Source organism: Manis pentadactyla, chromosome 10, assembly GCF_030020395.1.
Source record: "Manis pentadactyla isolate mManPen7 chromosome 10, mManPen7.hap1, whole genome shotgun sequence".
Taxonomy (NCBI): Eukaryota; Metazoa; Chordata; class Mammalia; order Pholidota; family Manidae; genus Manis; species Manis pentadactyla.
The window spans coordinates 9481970-9502743 of record NC_080028.1 but is presented as its reverse complement, the minus strand read 5'-3'; the positions used below and the strand labels follow the sequence as shown (position 1 = coordinate 9502743).

General features: G+C 37.9%; 1 protein-coding gene and 1 non-coding gene across 4 annotated transcripts in view; both read right to left on the bottom strand.

Moving 5' to 3' along the window:
* The window catches only part of DMC1 (DNA meiotic recombinase 1), a 40454-nt gene that overhangs the window by 18834 nt on the left and 846 nt on the right, over window positions 1–20774 (bottom strand). For all 3 annotated transcript variants that reach the window (XM_036891487.2, XM_057486362.1, XM_036891481.2), the window contains exons 2-8: window positions 19993–20076; window positions 19360–19404; window positions 18302–18448; window positions 15865–15947; window positions 11548–11600; window positions 9681–9722; window positions 98–170 (exon numbers count right to left, since the gene is read on the bottom strand). In XM_036891487.2, coding sequence (XP_036747382.1) covers window positions 98–170; window positions 9681–9722; window positions 11548–11600; window positions 15865–15947; window positions 18302–18448; window positions 19360–19404; window positions 19993–20043 — 494 coding nt within the window. In that variant the 5' untranslated portion in view covers window positions 20044–20076. The remainder of the gene's footprint in view (window positions 1–97; window positions 171–9680; window positions 9723–11547; window positions 11601–15864; window positions 15948–18301; window positions 18449–19359; window positions 19405–19992; window positions 20077–20774) is intronic.
* Window positions 1110–1217, bottom strand: LOC118915610 (U6 spliceosomal RNA). The gene has a single exon (XR_005026154.1). It is a non-coding gene; the product is annotated as a U6 spliceosomal RNA (small nuclear RNA).

Genomic DNA, 20774 nt, shown 5'->3' with positions numbered 1-20774 from the left:
GCATTTTAAACAAACTCTCTTTTATAGTAGTAACATTACTATATCTTATAATATCTAATACTATTATGTTAGCAACTTGTTTAAATAAAAGGATTACAAAGTATTTTCTGTATCAATGAAGATAATCTTTCCTCCTGAGTAGCCACCTGCTCCGGGAAGTTGAGCTGTCACTAGGAAGCAATTAACAAATTAATTAATGTTAATAGGAGTGAATAAATTTTGTATGAATGAATATATAAATTAACATGAGATTTATTCTGGTTGCAATTCTTCAGTCAATCTAGCAAAGAATCATGGTTCTTTTTTAAACAGCATGTTTCTAACAGTTTCTAAACAGCATGTCATATTTTTATATTACCAACGATACAATTATAAATATTCTGCCAGCATAGCGTTAATTCAACAAAGAATGTCAATATCTCTCACAATGGGAGATATTAATAAAAATTCTCCTAAAGCACAGAGGTAGAATTTTAAAAATATTTTATTCCTATAAGAAATAATTATAAATATAACATGCTATATAACTCATTTAAATAATCTTTCAATTAATGTATGTCAAATTTTAAAGTGCAGTTTCTTTATATGTAGTAGTTAATACTAAGGGATTGCTTCATAGTAGGTACATGCATTATTTATTTTTCAAAACAACTCTAAACTTGGCACTATCATTATTCCTATTTTACTGATGGGAGGAATTAGAAAGGTGAAGAAATTTGCCCAAAGTCACATGGCTGTCAATGGTAGAGGCAAGACTGAAACCAGGTATTTTGATTCCAGAATCCCCTCCTTAACCACTTGGCCATGCTCCTTTTATTTAGGTCAAAGGAATGCAGAGTAAAGTCTTTGTGTAAAAGGAGGTATTTTTGCTTATTATGTTTTAGAAAAATTTGTTTTTAAGTCATTCTTAGGGCTGATTTTACTCCATGAAAGTAAGGGATTCTAGGCCTCAGATTTTTTTTTTCTGGTTTTGTGCCTGATTTATTATTTTTTTATTGCAGTATCATCGACATACAATCTTATATTGGTTTCAAGTATACAACACAGTGGTTCAACAGTTACCCATATTATTAAACCCTCACCCCCATCAGTGCGGTTGTCAACATAGGAAAAATATGGAACGCTTTATGAATTTGCGTGTCATCCTTGCACAGGGGCCATGTTAATCTTCTCTGTATTGTTCCAATTTTAGTATTATGTGCTGCCAAAGTGAGCACCTCAACAGATTTTATGACGTTCTTATAGATAAGATACAGGAGGGAGGGGCGGAAGATGGCGGCGTGAGTAGAGCAGCGGAAATCTCCTCCCAAAACAACATGTATCTATGAAAATATAACAAAGACAACCCTTCCTAGAATAAAGACCAGAGGACACAGGACAATATCCAGACCACATCCGCACCTGAGAGAACCCAGCGCCTCGCGAAGGGGGTGAGATACAAGCCCCGGCCCCGCGGGAGCCGAGCGCCCCTCCCCCCAGCTCCCGGGCGGGAGAAGAGCAGGCAGAGCGGGAGGGAGACGGAGCCCAGGACTGCCGAACACCCAGCCCCAGCCATCCGGGCCAGAGTGCAGGGCGCTCGATACTGGGAAAACAGGGCAGCAAGAACAGTGAGCAGGCACTGGAGGCTGGGCGACAGAGGGCATAAGAAAAGCGCGCGACCATTTTTTTTTGCTTTTTTGCTGTTTTGTTTTGGCGAGCGCTTTTTAGAAGTCTTAAAGGGAGCAGAGGCCTGAGGCTGGCACCGGAGAATAAAGAAAAACGAACGACCACCTTTTTTTTTTTTTTTTCTTTAATTAAAAACTTTTTTTTTTTTAATTAAAAAATTTTTTTTTCTTTTTTTTTTTTGTGGTCGTTGTTTTGTTTTGGCGGGTGCTTTTTGGAAGTCTTAAAGGGGCAGGGCGGGCCACTTAATCCAGAGGTAGGGAATCCGGGATCTCTGGGCACCCTAACCCCTGGGCTGCAGGGAGCAGGGAGGCCCCTTACGGAGATAAATAGCCTCCCAGCAGCTCCTGCTCCAACGCGACTCCACCATTTTGGAGCAGCTGCCCGAGCCAGGCCACGCCCACAGCAACAGCGGAGATTAACTCCATAGCAGCCGGCAGGAAGCAGGAACCCTGTCTGCGCGCAGCTGCGCAGCACAAGCCACTAGAGGTCGCTGTTCTCCCAGGAGAGGACGGCCACAAACCAACAAGAAAGGAAGTCCTTCCAGCCGTCACTCGTCCCAGTTCTGCAGACTATTCCTATCACCATGAAAAGGCAAAGCTACAGGCAGACAAAGATCACAGAGACAACACCAGAGAAGGAGACAGACCTAACCAGTCTCCCTGAAAAAGAATTCAAAATAAGAATCATAAACATGCTGACAGAGATGCAGAGAAATACGTAAGAGAAATGGGATGAAGTCCGGAAGGAGATCACAGATGCCAGAAAGGAGATCGCAGAAATGAAACAAACTCTGGAAGGGTTTATAAGCAGAATGGATAGAATGCAAGAGGCCATTGATGGAATTGAAACCAGAGAACAGGAACGCATAGAAGCTGACATAGAGAGAGACAAAAGGATCTCCAGGAATGAAACAATGTTAAGAGAACTGTGTGACCAATCCAAAAGGAACAATATCCGTATTATAGGGGTCCCAGAAGAAGAAGAGAGAGGAAAAGAGATGGAAAGTATCTTAGAAGAAATAATTGCTGAAAACTTCCCCACACTGGGGGAGGAAGTAATCGAACAGACCACGGAAATACACAGAACCCCCAACAGAAAGGATCCAAGAAGGGCAACACCAAGACACATAATAATTAAAATGGCAAAGATCAAGGACAAGGAAAGAGTGTTAAAGGCAGTTAGAGAGAAAAAGGTCACCTATAAAGGGAAACCCATCAGGCTAACGTCAGATTTCTCAACAGAAACCCTACAGGCCAGAAGAGAATGGCATGATATATTTAATACATGAAACAGAAGGGCCTTGAACCAAGGATACTGTATCCAGCACGACTATCATTCAAATATGACGGTGGGATTAAACAATTCCCAGACAAACAAAAGCTGAGGGAATTTGCTTTCCACAAACCACCTCTACAGAACATCTTACAGGGACTGCTCTAGATGGGAGCACTCCTAGAAAGAGCACAGCACAAAACACCCAACATATGAAGAATCGAGGAGGAGGAACAAGAAGGGAGAGAAGAAAAGAATCTCCAGACAGTGTATATAACAGCTCAATAAGCGAGCTAAGTTAGGCAGTAAGATACTAAAGAGGCTAACCTTGAACCTTTGGTAACCACGAATTTAAAGCCTGCAATGACAATAAGTACATATCTTTCAATAGTCACCCTAAATGTTAATGGGTTGAATGCACCAATCAAAAGACACAGAGTAATAGAATGGATAAAAAAGCAAGACCCATCTATATGCTGCTTACAAGAAACTCACCTCAAACCCAAAGACATGTACAGACTAAAAGTCAAGGGATGGAAAAACATATTTCAAGCAAACAACAGTGAGAAGAAAGCAGGGGTTGCAGTACTAATATCAGACAAAATAGACTTCAAAACAAAGAAAGTAACAAGAGATAAAGAAGGACACTACATAATGATAAAGGGCTCAGTCAAACAAGAGGATATAACCATTCTAAATATATATGCACCCAACACAGGAGCACCAGCATATGTGAAACAAATACTAACAGAACTAAAGGGGGATATAGACTGCAATGCATTCATTCTAGGAGACTTCAACACACCACTCACCCCAAAGGATAGATCCACTGGGCAGAAAATAAGTAAGGACACGGAAGCACTGAACAACACAGTAGAGCAGATGGACCTAATAGACATCTATAGAACTCTACATCCAAAAGCAGCGGGATATACATTCTTCTCAAGTGCACATGGAACATTCTCCAGAATAGACCACATACTAGGCCACAAAAAGAGCCTCAGAAAATTCCAAAAGATTGAAATCCTACCAACCAACTTTTCAGACCACAAAGGCATAAAACTAGAAATAAACTGTACAAAGAAAGCAAAGAGGCTCACGAACACATGGAGGCTTAACAACACGCTCCTAAATAATCAATGGATCAATGACCAAATCAAAATGGAGATCCAGCAATATATGGAAACAAATGACAACAACAACACTAAGCCCCAACTTCTGTGGGACGCAGCAAAAGCAGTCTTAAGAGGAAAGTATATAGCAATCCAAGCATATTTAAAAAAGGAAGAGCAATCCCAAATGAATGGTCTAATGTCACAATTATCGAAATTGGAAAAAGAAGAACAGATGAGGCCTAAGGTCAGCAGAAGGAGGGACATAATAAAGATCAGAGAAGAAATAAATAAAATTGAGAAGAATAAAACAATAGCAAAAATCAATGAAACCAAGAGCTGGTTCTTCGAGAAAATAAACAAAATAGATAAGCCTCTAGCCAGACTTATTAAGAAGAAAAGAGAGTCAACACAAATCAACAGTATCAGAAACGAGAAAGGAAAAATCACGACGGACCCCACGGAAATGCAAAGAATTATTGGAGAATACTATGAAAACCTATATGCTAACAAGCTGGGAAACCTAGGAGAAATGGACAACTTCCTAGAAAAATATAACCTTCCAAGATTGACCCAGGAAGAAACAGAAAATCTAAACAGACCAATTACCAGCAACGAAATTGAAGAGGTAATCAAAAAACTACCAAAGAACAAAACCCCCGGGCCAGATGGATTTACCTCGGAATTTTATCAGACATACAGGGAAGACATAATACCCATTCTCCTTAAAGTTTTCCAAAAAATAGAGGAGGAGGGGATACTCCCAAACTCATTCTATGAAGCTAACATCATCCTAATACCAAAACCAGGCAAAGACCCCACCAAAAAAGAAAACTACAGACCAATATCCCTGATGAACGTAGATGCAAAAATACTCAACAAAATATTAGCAAACCGAATTCAAAATTACATCAAAAGGATCATACACCATGACCAAGTGGGATTCATCCCAGGGATGCAAGGATGGTACAACATTTGAAAGTCCATCAACATCATCCACCACATCAACAAAAAGAAAGACAAAAACCACATGATCATCTCCATAGATGCTGAAAAAGCATTTGACAAAGCTCAACATCCATTCATGTTAAAAACTCTCAGCAAAATGGGAATAGAGGGCAAGTACCTCAACATAATAAAGGCCATCTATGATAAACCCACAGCCAACATTATATTGAACAGCGAGAAGCTGAAAGCATTTCCTCTGCGATTGGGAACTAGACAGGGATGCCCACTCTCTCCGCTGTTATTTAACATAGTACTGGAGGTCCTAGCCACGGCAATCAGACAAAATAAAGAAATACAAGGAATCCAGATTGGTAAAGAAGAAGTTAAACTGTCACTATTTGCAGATGACATGATACTGTACATAAAAAACCCTAAAGACTCCACCCCAAAACTACTAGAACTGATATCGGAATACAGCAAAGTTGCAGGATACAAAATCAACACACAGAAATCTGTGGCTTTCCTATATACTAACAATGAACCAACAGAAAGAGAAATCAGGAAAACAACTCCATTCACAATTGCATCAAAAAAAATAAAATACCTAGGAATAAACCTAACCAAAGAAGTGAAAGACTTATACTCTGAAAACTACAAGTCACTCTTAAGAGAAATTAAAGGGGACACTAACAGATGGAAACTCATCCCATGCTCGTGGCTAGGAAGAATTAATATCGTCAAAATGGCCATCCTGCCCAAAGCAATATACAGATTTGATGCAATCCTTATGAAACTACCAGCAACATTCTTCAATGAACTGGAACAAATAATTCAAAAATTCATATGGAAACACCAAAGACCCCGAATAGCCAAAGCAATCCTGAGAAAGAAGAATAAAGTAGGGGGGATCTCACTCCCCAACTTCAAGCTCTACTATAAAGCCATAGTAATCAAGACAATTTGGTACTGGCACAAGAGCAGAGCCACAGACCAATGGAACAGACTAGAGAATCCAGACATTAACCCAGACATATATGGTCAATTAATATTTGATAAAGGAGCCATGGACATACAATGGCGAAATGACAGTCTCTTCAACAGGTGGTGCTGGCAAAACTGGACAGCTACATGTAGGAGAATGAAACTGGACCATTGTCTAACCCCATATACAAAAGTAAACTCAAAATGGATCAAAGACCTGAATGTAAGCCATGAAACCATTAAACTCTTGGAAGAAAACATAGGCAAAAACCTCTTAGACATAAACATGAGTGACCTCTTCTTGAACATATCTCCCCGGGCAAGGAAAACAACAGCAAAAATGAGTAAGTGGGACTATATTAAGCTGAAAAGCTTCTGTACAGCAAAAGACACCATCAATAGAACAAGAAGGATCCCTACAGTATGGGAGAATATATTTGAAAATGACACATCCGATAAAGGCTTAACGTCCAGAATATATAAGGAGTTCACACGCCTCAACAAAGAAAAAACAAATAACCCAATTAAAAAATGGGCAGAGGAACTGAACAGACAGTTCTCCAAAACAGAAATACAGATGGCCAACAGACACATGAAAAGATGCTCCACATCGCTAATTATCAGAGAAATGCAAATTAAAACTACAATGAGGTATCACCTCACACCAGTAAGGATGGCTGCCATCCAAAAGACAAACAACAACAAATGTTGGCGAGGCTGTGGAGAAAGGGGAACCCTCCTACACTGCTGGTGGGAATGTAAGTTAGTTCAACCATTGTGGAAAGCAGTATGGAGGTACATCAAAATGCTCAAAACAGACTTACCATTTGACCCAGGAATTCCACTCCTAGGAATTTACCCTAAGAACGCAGCAATCAAGTTTGAGAAAGACAGATGCACCCCTATGTTTATTGCAGCACTATTTACAATAGCCAAGAATTGGAAGCAACCTAAATGTCCATGGATAGATGAATGGATAAAGAAGATGTGGTACATATACACAATGGAATACTACTCAGCCATAAGAAAAGGGCAAATCCAATCATTTGCAGCAACATGGATGGAGCTGGAGGGTATTATGCTCAGTGAAACAAGCTAAGCAGAGAAAGAGAAATACCAAATGATTTCACTTATCTGTGGAATATAAGAACAAAGGAAAAACTGAAGGAACAAAACAGCAGCAGAATCACAGAACTCAAGAATGGACTAACAGGTACCAAAGGGAAAGGGACTGGGGAGGATGGGTGGGTAGGGAGGGATAAGGGGGGGAGAAGTAGGGGGGTATTAAGATTAACATGCATGGGGGGGTAGGAGAAAAGGGAGGGCTGTACAACACAGAGAAGGCAAGTAGTGATTCTACAACATTTTGCTATGCTGATGGACAGTGACTGTAAAGGGGTTTATAGGGGAGACCTGGTATAGGGGAGAGCCTAGTAAACATAATATTCGTCATGTAAGTGTAGATTAGTGATACCAAAAAGAAAGCAAAAAAAAAAAAAAAAAAAGGGCAGTTCCTGTGTGGTAACCTCCAACGAGTTCTACACAAGGGTATAAAGGGCATATAAAAGTGTAGGCAAAGGGTCTGTTTGTGTTTATACAGAGGATCAAAGCCTAATTGGGCTACCCCGAAAATGAACTAAGATACGATATGAAAAAGAACTTCCAACATCTGCACTCTCTGGAAGACTCATGCCAGAAGATGATCATCAAAAAACCCCAACAAAGATCCACGCACTGCTACAGCTGTAGATGCACTCATCCCACCAGTTCCTGGACTTGCCATGGGAATGAGGAAGGAGATATCTAAGCTGGCCTGTGCATACAGTAAAACAACAAATTTGACTGGATCTATACTGTTGGAACTCAACCAAGAATTTGGAGAAGTGCAAATTGTAGCGCTCCAAAGTCTTACAACTACAGACTATTTACTGTTAAAAGAACATATGGCATGTGAACAGTCCCCAGGAATGGGTTGTTTTAATTTGTCTGATTTCTCTCAGACTGTTCAAGTTCAGTTGGACAATATCCACCATATCATAGATAAGTTTTCACAAATGCCTAAGGTGCCTAACTGGTTTTCTTGGTTTCACTGGAGATGGCTGGTAATTACAGGTATGCTTTGGTTATGTAACTATACTCCTATTATGTTAATGTGTGTGCGCAATTTAAGTAGTAGCTTAAAACCTATATATGCTGAAGTTACTCTACAAGAAGATATGTCAAAGAAATAATCAATCTTCCCATGTTTTCTTCCGCCTGCTACTTCTATAGCTTTTCTTCTTCCTTCCTAATTACAACCCTTAAATAGAATTCGTGCCTCATATCAAATTTACCGAGTATCATAATTCTTCCAAGTGGTAAAGATACCTCAAGACAAATGCTGAGCATAGAAGCCACAGGGCATAAATATGCAAAGAAGTAAAAAGCTAACCTTTTCAAACAGTAAGGCTTCCCTCTCACTTACCAACTTCACATTTCCCTGTATGGCCCCGGAAGATGACTGGTTAGCCAGAGACGGGTAAGATTCCTCAAGGGAGGAACAACCTAAGACAGGCACAGTCGCAGGGGGGCCATCAGGTGAGAAATTGGGGATCAACAGAGGTGAGGCTGAGAACCTCACCCCCCCTGTTCTGAGAGAAATCTTCTGCATACGTGGATGTTTTATTGCCCTGGTCTAGCTTGGATTAACACATAGTCTACAGGCACACACCTGATCATCTACATTTGCTCTCTTACAACACTAAACTATGTTTTCTACCTTTATCTTCTATCTACCTACCACTTCAGCATTTTATTAAAAATAATAATAATAAAGAGAGAAATGTGGTATCCACATATAAATCAAGTATAAAAACCAAATGAGTATTCATATTTGAACTGACTGTTTAGAGTTCATAATGCATGAGCAAAACCGAAAGTTTCTGTGATGACTGCCCTTGTACTGTTCACTATGTAACTTATTCATTATGTAAGAGTTTGTTCTACATGTAAGAACTTGTTTGTTATGCCTCAGAAGATTGGAGACTGACGAAAATTAGGCTTGGGGTGGATTAATGATTGTGCATTGAGCATTGACTCCCCTATACAGAATTTTATTGTCGTTAACAACCATTTGATCAATAAATATGAGAGATGCCCTCACAAAAAAAAAAAAAAAAAAGGACAGACTTCCAATGGTAAAATAAATAAGTAACCGGGATGTAATGTATAGCATAAGGAATATAGTCAAGATATTGTAACAGCTTGGTAGGGTGATAGCTGGAACCTAGAATTATGTATATAAATGTTCTACCACTGTGTTGTACACTTGAAACTAATGTAATGTAATACTGTGCGTCAACTACCCTTCAATAAAAAATAATTATTTAAAAAAAAAAAAAAAAGATACAGAAAAGATGGAATGGAAAAAACAGACAAGTGAATGCTTCTCCCACCTACACACTCATAGACCCATTTACCTCCTTCCTATATCCATTCAGGTGTTCCGAGTCCAGCGCATACAACATTACCTCAAGCATCACACATTAAAAGACCAGCTCTGGTATTTGTGTAACCATTGGCAGTTTACTTAACCTCTCTGAGCTTTAGTTTCCTTGCAAATTTGTTTCAGTTACATGAGATATATGAAGTATCAGGCACAAACTAAGTTAGTAAGTAATACCTATTACTGTTACTGTTATTCTTGTTGTAATGTATCCTTACCACACAGAGTATGAGAAAGCTGGGTTTTTCCAGTACGAAATTCTGTGAAATGAAGAAAAAAAAAGCCCCATATAGTTAATTATTACAAATTCTCATAAAGAATAAAATGTGGCCTTAGAATATGTTTTTTTGCCAACTGTCAAATCTTACACATAAAGTACCACTGTGTCATGAATGGAATGTGCAAATATGAATACTAGTGATAAAAATAACTTTTTAAAGGTATTTTTTCACAAAACTGTCCTTTGTATAAAAATTAATTTAAACCAATTTTTCCTTAGGAATAGTCACTGTGAGATAATAGAAAAAATACATATATTGGTCTCTGCCCCTAGTTCCTGGCACAGAGCTCCTAAAACCCTTGTAATTTCCTAAGTGATAAGAGTACTAGGGTCATCTTTTGTTTTAATGAGGCAACACTGGGTAGGCTCCTGGAAGGGGCTGGTCACCAGAAATACCAAGTCATAATTAGAAGCCTGGAATTTTCAGGCCTCCCCATCTTCTTCTCCAGAGAGGGAAGGGCTGCAAATGGAGTTAACTGACCATGTTTATGTGAGGAATCCTATATAAAATCCCAACAGTATGGGGTACAGACAGCTTCCAGGTTGGTGAAAACATGGAGGTGCTGGGAGAGTGGCAGTTTCGTGCCCCTTCCCTCATATGATGCATATGCATCTCTTCCATCTGGATGTTCATCTGTATCCATTACCATATCCTTTACTAAGCTGGTAAATGTGTTTCCCTGAGTTCTGTGAGCCGTTCTAGCAAAATTGAACCCAAGGAGGGGGGTGTTGGAATCTCTGATCTATAGTTGGTCAGAAGCACAGTTGATAACCTTGGTTTTGACTGAAGTGGGGAACAGGGGTGGCAATCTTATGGAACCAAGCTTTTAATCTGTGAAATTTGATACTCCCTCCAGGTAGACAGTGTCAGAACGGAGATGAATTCTTGGACACCCTGGTGGTATCTGAGAATTGCTTGTTGGTGTGGGGAAAAACCTCCACACCTTTGGTGACCAGAGGTGTCAGCAGTGAGTTATTTTGTGTCAGTAGTAAAGGAGACTCACAAGAGAGAAACACACTGAAGGGAAGAACTAGGTTTTTCCTTACATAGAAAAAAACCCTGAATTTTTTCACTTTTAGTCACATAAATGAAAGTTTAGGACCCTACCACAGGAAGGAGAGCCTGGGGTTCTTCCACTGAACTGAGATCCTCAAGGAGGAGCTCAAGTAGTCTCAGACTGATGGCAGGCCCGAGCTACAACAAAAGCAAATTCGTTCTGGAGGAAAACTTCTCCACTCACTAGTTTAGGCCCAGTGAACTCCCATGGATTAAAATCAAACAATAAGCTCACAAATATCAATACACACACAAGAAGGAAAGCCACTAAGAGTGAGTCAACAAAAATAAAGAAAAGAGATGTATTTTTCCACGTCAACAGAACATAAAAAACAACAACAAAACAGATTTAGTTCCCCAAGGACTGCAAACACTAGAATTGTCATCATATATAATATGGCTATGCATGAATTGTTATGAAGAAAAATAGAGGATATGATCAGGAAAGAAAAAAAATGTACTCTTTGTGTTTATGAGACGTGCATTTCCTAGAAATACGATTGATCTCATTATTCAATTACCTCTTGAAGGAATGAGAGAAAGAAAATCTATTCTCTTCTATAGGAGTTAAGAGATAAAAATATGAAAATGCCAATAAGACCCATCTTATGGATTGGAATATATTTTAACTGCAGCCCAGAGTGATTCTGTATTATAAGAATTGATTTCATCATAACTTACTATTGCTTATTTAATATTTGTATACATATATATATTTCATATAACAAAATATTAAGGTTCTACCTACCTCCAAAAGCCTCTGTGATTGCCATGCTTTCAATTCCACCTCCCAGCAATTTACTGGAAATAGAAAGTAAGCATTGGTAATAGGAACAGAAATAGAGATAGTAAGAAAGGAGAAAGTATTAATATCATTTATATTTTTTCTATCCATCTATTTATCTTTCTATCTATCCAATATGAACAGGAATTCCTGGCTGAACAAATGGCACTCCACTTCTTTAGCGACAGATTCTACTGTGTATGGCAAGTGGATCAACAAAACAACTTACAACCCTGCTGTTCTTACTTCTCGGTACCAATTTGAAATGGGCTACATAAGCCTTATGTCTCACTATTCTTTAGAACTGAATTGGAGATTGAGTAAATGGCCTTAGTTATTAATAATGTGGGTTTTTCATATTGCGCTGAGATTATGTTTCTAAAAGTCAACAGAATATTTAATTTTAAAAAATATATTGAGAAACATGAAAAATAGACATTAGGAGAATCAGGTGATTGTCACCATGATTGGTTTATTGCACACAAACCAAATTCTATGAAGAACATGTCAGAATAGGAAATATTCAAAGATGTTACAGGTAATGCTAGCAGTTAGAAGAATGTCAGATTTTATAGCATACATTTTACTGGTAGCCCACTGTTTTAGTGCATTTAATATTCTTGATGTGAAAAGACCTATGATTACAACATAATCTCATCTATTCATTAAATGCAACAAATATGGTGTTAACTGTGCTAAAACCTGGAAGGAACATTTTAAACATTTTTTGTAGTTTCTATTAGCAAGACTTTTGGTACATGGTCAGAGATCAGACAAAGCTTTTAGAGAGATGGGTAATCCAAAAGAGTTACATTTACACCTCCTAAGAGAGCAGCAATTCAAATAGAAATTGAAGCAATATTAGAAGTTATCCACAAATTTAATGAAGACTATGGACTTTAATGAGGAAAAGAAAAACTTAGATACTGATCTGCATAACTTAAGTCTAAAGGACATGGACTGAGAAACACCACCCTATTTGGAGGGCACCAACTTGGAGATCCTATAAGCCTGCCAACTATTAGGGAGAGCTTTGCTTGTACCTCCTCATCTTGAGAAAACTACCCTGAAAAGCTAGAGCTCTGGAAAATCTCAGGTGAAACTTCTGGTTGATATGCAATCTTAGTCAGCTGAAAAGGTAACACACAAATTTACCTGAAAGGGTACCCCAAATTATTTGAGATAGCAGAATTGTTCCTTTTGTGAAACTCAGGAAAACTTAGAATTAAGTATAGAAATAGTGTTTTTAAATCTAGGGAGATTTAAAAATAGAGACACAAACCAAACTCACAGATTACTATTTTTAAAATAAATTGGGAATAATCTGTGGATATTTGGTATTTGAGAACTCTTAAAGTTTAAGAGAATTTTACCATTTTATAATAACAGATTAGCCTCTAATCAATTAAATGATATAGACCTGAAGTTTCTATGTTGATAACTAAGTTTATACACAGTATTTGAACATTTAAGATTGCTTAAAACTCATTATACTTATAAGCTTAATTTATTAGACTTACAAAAGACATTTATATAAGTGGGAAGATTTTAACAGTTTCACAAAGTTCTTAAAAGAAATACATTAAATTCACAAATATAATTTTAAATGTTTAAGGGAACTTAGTTAGCCATATTATAAAAACTCCCTTAAAATTTACTAGATTTATCAATGGACTTGCAACTTAAGAAAAAATGTATAACATTTTAATAAATCAAGTATTAATTCTAAAAATTCTAGCTTATGAGTAATCTTTTTTGCACCCCAAACCCAGCATCAAGGACACCAGAAAACTTATTATGACAGTAATTTTTCTAGCCCAATGGTTCTTAAACCATGATGTGGCGGAGCAACTGGAGAATATCAAGTTGTTATTTGAATCAAGTTGTTTTGTTGATCAGCCTGATTTGACTAATTTGACTTGCACTACGATTTCCCAAAGACTTGCCTAGTTATTACTAGAAAAAAAAAGTTCTGTGATTTTTTTTTTTAATTTGAGGGCAATGCTTGGTTAAAGAGGTGTTTGTTTCACTGCAGGATTTTAAATGTTTTAATAGGGTAGTGTGCACTGTAAATCTCCAAGAGAAATATATAGTATAAAACACTTCCCCAACTTATTTCACTATTTGTTTATTCATTCAGTTATTCATCAAATATGTATTGAACACCTAGTTTGTGGCTAGAGATTGTTCTATACACTTGGGATAAAAAAAGTGAACAAAAGACAAAAGTCTTTCACTTTGTGGAGTTTACATTCTGAGGGGAGAACAGACAATAAACATAAGTATGTGGTATGTCAGGTGTTATTAAATAGTATGGATAAAAATTATATATGGAAAGGGGATAAGAAATGCAGAAGATGAAAGTAGGAAATGTAAATTTTCAAATAAAGCAATCAGAGAAGACCTCATTGAGAAGTGGACATTTTAATAAAAACCTGAAAGAGATGACAGCAAGCCACGTAAATATGGGAGGAAAGTGTCTCAGGCAGAGACAATGCTAAGTACAAAGGCCCTAAGGCAGGACTGTACCTAGCAGATTCTAGGAATAGCAACTAAATCAATGTGGTTGGTGCATAGGAAACTGGGAGAACCAAAGATGAGATTAGATTAGAGATGAGAAGGATTTTGGCTTTTGCTCTGAGTGGAGTCATTAGAGGGTTCTGGGCAGAGAAGTGTCATAATTTCTAATCTATGTTTTAAAGGGATCTTTCTGGCTCTGGTATGAAGAATAAATAATAGCAAGGGCAAGTTCTCAAAGAGGGAGGTTAGTTAGAAGCTGTTATAATTATCTAGAGGAGAGAGTAATAGGTGGTTTAGAACAGTGAGGCAACAGTGGAGAAGGGGGGAGAAATAATTTCTTATTTCCTCTTTTTCTCGGTATGCACATAAGCACACACATTAAAAATATACATATAAACTTTTTATTATGGAAAATTTCAAGCATAAAAGTAGACAAAATAGTATAACAATGCACCATCGTGTATCTATCACTCAGCTTCAACAATTACCAGCTGTGAACCTATGGTCAATTTTTTTCCATATAACATCCAACCACTTCCCTCCCTTTTCATATTATTTTAAGTAGATATTAAACAATACACCATTTCATCCTAAATACTTCAGCAGTTATCTCTAAAAGATGAAGATAAATTTTATATATTTTTAATATAACTTCATTACCATTATCACCTAAAACATTAGTAATTCCTTATACCAACTATCTAGTAAGTGTTCCATTTTCCAACTGTCTCATATATGTCTCATTTTTTATAGTGTGTTTGAATCAGGATCCAAATAAAATACATATTGGGATTAGGTAATGTGTCTTAAATCTCTTTTAATCTCTAGGTCTTCTCTCTGACTCCATCTCCTTTTTTTATCCCTTGTAATTTATTTTTTGGAGAAACTGGATGGTTTGTTCTGACTAAATACACTTAAAGGTAGAGCAGACAGGATTTGTTAATGGATTAGATTTATGGTATGAGAGGGAAACAAAAGACACCAAGGATGACACAAGGTTTTAAGTCTGAAGATCAGGAGAGCAACAGATCTGAGATATGGAGACTTTGGGAGAAGCCTATTTGGAGAAACTATCAGAAGTTTGGTTTTGGATATGAGAAATCTGAGCTGCCTAGTAGACATCCACGTGTAGACATATTTGACTATGAAATCTTTTTTTCTTGGGGTATCGTGTGAGGCCAGGGTTTTGAGGAATACTTTAAGGAGATACTGCTTCTGTTTAAATTGCTCTTGGCCACTGTTCTAACTTATGAAATAGTAATTCTGCTTAGAAAGGTAGGGAAAAATCACTTGTAGTCAACTTACACTAGGAAGACAATGATTAGGTCTCAGGAACCATAAGATAGTAAATAAAAAGAGAAGTTAAAATTGGTGATGCTGAAGAGCAAAACAATACTAGATTATTTTTTCTAAAATATTCAATCAAACAATGAATTTTAAAAAGTAATATGGAATTTTCTTCATCAACAGATAAGAAAAGGAAATGAAAAGTTAAGCTGATTTTTAAAATGGTTTGTAGAATAATACAAGCTGATTCAGAAACTACTTATATTTTGGGTCTGATTTATTGTAAGAAATTTGATCCTGTTTCTACAAGTAGTCTAGAATTTATTGGCTTTCAGTTGCCTTTTGGAAAAAAAAAGATTACTTCAAAAGAAGTTATTTCTACTACTTATGGTAGAAATAACAACCAGATAGAGGAAAAGAAATACAGTATTCCAAAGACTGTGCTTAATGGTTATGAAAATATGAGATACACACTCAAATTCCTGGCTCCCAGTGGTGATATGAAAAACCATCTTCCTCTTCTCACTATACTCAAATGCAGTCAAGAATCCTGGTTCCTAGAGAAAGAAAAAAGGAAAAGTTCAGAAAAGATCTAAGATGATAGTTTTAATTTCAAATGTTGCCAAAAACTATATACTTGATTATCAGCATCATCATTTGATATAAGCTATAGTTCATTTGTCTTTGAAGACAGCACAAGATCATGGGTAAGAACATAGGCTCTAGGTAGGCCACCCTACCTAGGTTCAAGGAATGTCTCTAATATTTATTAGTTATGATGTGGGGTAAATTACTTAATCTTGCTGTACTTCAGCTTCCTCTTTTGGGTCAAATGGGGATAATAATAATATCTCTCTCATAGGATAGCTGTAAAAATTAAATGAGATATATTTATGGCATAAAGCAAAATGGTATTTTACTAAACAATTCAGTTGATTTCATTCAACAACAGTTTCCCCCAGCTCTGGAAGTTGCCAAGAGCACAGAAATTCCAGTTTTCACTATTCATAAGACAATATATTTACATGGTAGATATACTACTTGTTTGCTGTATTAATGAGCTACAGCTAGTGAAAACAGGTCTTGATGTGGTCTAATGTATTTCGTTCTTTGTTGTTTTATACTAGGACAGTGGTCCTTGTTAGGCTGGAGGAAGGAAAAACAAGGACATGCAAACAGAACAGAGAGACGCCATAGGGGGAGAACAGACCAGACCCCAAGGTCCGTGCCTTATATGGAAAGGGGACAGCTCTTCCTGAATTCCATCCTGATGTGCCAACTAAGACCCGGATGTCAGCCTCCTCCCTCTTGGAAGGAAAAAAAGCTTCTAGTTGTCTATTATGTCACCTTTAGCCAATCATGCCCCTCCACGCCCCCTAGGATAGCTTGCCCACTCCTCTCCCTCCTAACCCCTTATAAGCCCCCCACCTCCCTGACCAGGTGTGACTCCCCGGCCTGTGATACCCAGACTGCGGCACATCACCCAGGAGTGGCACTCACATAAACTACCTGGCCCTTTGTTGCCTCTCTTCGCCTGCTTATTTCGGCTAAAATTTATCTTACAGTCCTCAATCTTCAGAGAACTTGAAAGGGGAAGAAAAAGCCCAGGCCCTGTCCTACTTTAGTGAGTCTGGGCCCATGCCTATGTGTTCTTTATTTGCCATTCCAGGTAACTCTGATACTATGAAGTGATCTATCTTTCCTTCTTCTTTCCTTACTTCTTCCCTTCCTCCTTCCCTCTTCTTCCAACAGCTCTAACTCTCAATCTCTTTCTTCCTCTTTAAGAATAAATAACTTTAGTTTAGAAAGGGTAAGACTCTGGGTGCTGGAGAAGGACAGGGATTCTTTTCTTTGGTAATAGGATTTAGTTTGCAAGGAAAAGAAGACTAATGCCGAGGGGCTATAAAATTGCAGTTTCCCAAACCCTCGGTATTGCTCTAGGGCTTGCTTAGACATTCTGGCAGTTGTGGGAACTTTTCTGTAGGTACACTGCCTGCGTGTACTGAGAAACTGGAGCAACTGAGCTGGACTCAGAGCAATTCAATTGGATCCTGTCCAAATTCAGATCCACACTGCCACTGTCATCACTATCTTGTCTCAACTGCCTCTAAGGAAAGACACCAAATGGCTGTCAGACTTGCTGGCAATGAGACCGTCACATATACATGTAGAAATGAGAGGCTCGCTCTTCTGCAAAGAGGAAGACTGAGTGACTATCTTTCTGAATCGTCATATTTCCACAGCTAGGGCCTCCAGTGACTCCCAAAAGCTCTACACACACACACACACACACACACATGCAAAAGCTCTACATAGGCATATGGTATTGCTTGCAGCTTCTCAGCTGTGTGGGCCTCCCATAGTTTGTGGGCCCAGCTACAAGATACAGTTTTAGCTCAAGGCCTCACTGAGCATGTTCTTGGTCATATCTATTGAACTGCATACAGGTAGACCCAACCTCTGTTAGTCTTTTTCTAACCCAATGCTCTCTTATCAAGTGGCTTGTCCCCAGAGAATACACAAACTTCTTTGGTGTTGAGTGCTTTGCAATAGCTAGAGATATAATATTTGAGGAGACAAAACAAAAATAAGACAAAAACAAAAATGAAAAGAAGGGAGGCAGAGAAACAGAGAGAAAAAGAAAATAAAGGGAGAAAAAAAAGAAAAGTTTTGGTAATGACAATTACTTCATAGTGTTCTAGGTTTCTTAAGCCCTGCCTCAATCTTTCAGAAATTAATTGCTGTTACCTTGAAGCTGAAGTGATAAACAGCTAACATGGGGAGTATAATATATTGTGATTTATAGGAACTCAGAGTACACACAGTAGCTTCTCATGGTCATAATGAGGAAGGCTACAGAGACTGTTAGGGCCTTTCTAAGCTAAAACTACAAAGAATTGATTTTACTTACAATAAGTTTGTTGGCTGCTTCTTTAATCTTGTCCACTTTTGCTTCTGAAAGTCCTTTGACATTGCATAGGGCTCTTTTTGTTGTCATCTGTATCCCTTTGATGGTACAGATTCCTACTGACTTCAGTTTCTTAATGTCAGCCACGTTCTGTGAATAAAAGAATGGGCACAGCAGATTGGTCAAATGCCAGCCTGAAAGGCTCCCAGACTATGTCACATGCTTTTGTGTCCATCTCCTTCCACCATAATGCCAATTTTATACAAGCATCCAGGTGGAACCCACCCACCATGAAGCCAAATGTTCTGGAAATATCTGAGTAGAACATTCCCAGCATGCTGCCAAATGTTCTGGCTGTGCCCTGATTTCTCAAGAATGTTAGTGAGACCATGGCAATATAACAAGGAATTCAAAAGAGACGTCTGTTGGTAGAAGAGCTAGCAAATTTATCACACGTTCACCCCCTCAGTTCAGCTCTTTCCTTTTACAGAACTTCATTACCAATATGTTCTTTTAAAAATTTTAGAGATTTTTTTCCCTCTACTCTTGAAGAATGCAAATAACTACATCACCAAAGGAACAGGATTTTCTCTTGCTCCTGTTTTGTAATTTCAGCTGAAAGGGATTAAATGCTGGGCTTCACAAGATAATGTCAGGGAAGTTTTACAATCAACCTATTGCTGTTGAAATTCATCTAGTTTAATTGCTCCAAGTCTGGATTTCTGTCAACATCACTTAGGCAAATCACCTGTCTGACATAGGACTGAATTTTCCGTTGATGAAGATTGATGTAGATAGTTCTGAACACTCCAGTTCGATCAGTGGTTCTCCAGGGGCAATTTTGCTCTGTGGGGACACTTGCCAATGTCTGGAGAAATTTTTGATTGTCACAATTGAAGGGGTGCTACTGGGTTATAGTGAGTGGTTAAGAGCCAAGGATGCTGCTACCCACCTTACAGTACATAGGACAGCCTCCCACAACAAAGAATTGCCCAATCTCAGATGTCAAAAGGGTCAAGGCTGAGAAACCCTGAATTCGACAATTTCACATAGCTACTTACTATTCCATGTTTTTGTAACAGGTCAATGTCTTGAAACAAGGATTCCTAAAGGAAATGAAACAAAAAAACAGAGTTTTGATTCTTCATATTCAGTAGTTTCACATCTTTTAAAGAGTTAATTCAACACCATGAGTCACTGAAAAATGCCTCAAATTCCAAGTCTCTAGACAGATTGAGTTAGGATCAATAATCTCTTTTCAAACACACTGTTGCATACTTAAAAGAAGCACCAACATTGAACGGGCTGGGAAGCCCAGTATTTTTGTCATGGCCTCTCCAAATGTTTAAGACTTTAACTCAAAGGAGTGGAATAACACTTAACCTATTTTTAAACATGTTTTTTCAACCTTCTTCCCCACCAGCGGTTGTACTCCTTCCTCTGCTATTCAGTACCAGTATGCACAGAATACCAGTATGACCCTACCAGTAGCTATTAAAATACTTTCATGCCAGTTGCTAAGTAGCTAATCTTAACATTCCTTGCCAAACAAGTTGTTACATCTTTGTAATACTGCCTCTCTCTCTAGAGCTGTTTTATTTCTACTGTTTCTAAAAATAGTAGCTAACAGAGAAGGAACTTCATTTTTGTGGAATGACTGAATGTCTACATATCTTACAACATTCTAGCCATACCTCTTCATCTTGGAACCCTGGTTCTTCCAGCACAACTTGATCCTCCTTCATATTGGAAGGCAAGCAGCAGAAAAAGAATCAATTCTGGGAAAACAAGAAATAGTATTTAAGTAGTCATAGATCTTACAGGACAAAAGCCTTTGCCCAGAGATGCCCTGGATTTCATTTCAAAGTCACTGAGGACCAGGACAATTACAGAAACATTTGTTTGGAGTGACTGGCTGGCCTATCTACTTTTTGCTGGGCATGTGATATTATTTCTTTTGTAGGTGTATGTATGTGGGGGTAGATGACTTAGTTTCTTCTGTCTTTCCTCAAAACTGGTCACTTTTTATCTTTTGATTTCCTATTGCACAGTTTGTCATTACTGTCTGATAATATCTTTCTTGTCTTAGAATGCTAGAATTGCACAATGTTAATTAGGCTTTCATGTTTATGTTAGCAATACACTAAAAACACTGACTTATGTCATGCTTCTTGTACCTTCCCTGGCTCCTAGAACTTAGTCTACACTCAATAAATAGATCTTATTTTTCTCATATGGGATGAATGCCTCCTGCGTGCTAATTCTGAATGGGCTCTCCTTTCATAGAACATCAGATGTATCTTGTGTTATAGTATTTAACTAGTTTCATGATTTTTTTAAAGATGTATCATGTAAGTGGATACCCAGTATTATATGATAATATTAGGGCCAATAAGCAGATAAAAGTCTTTAAGCTCTCAGGAACGTACAACGCATGACTAGAATAAAATGTGGTTCAAGTAATCTGTTTTCTTGA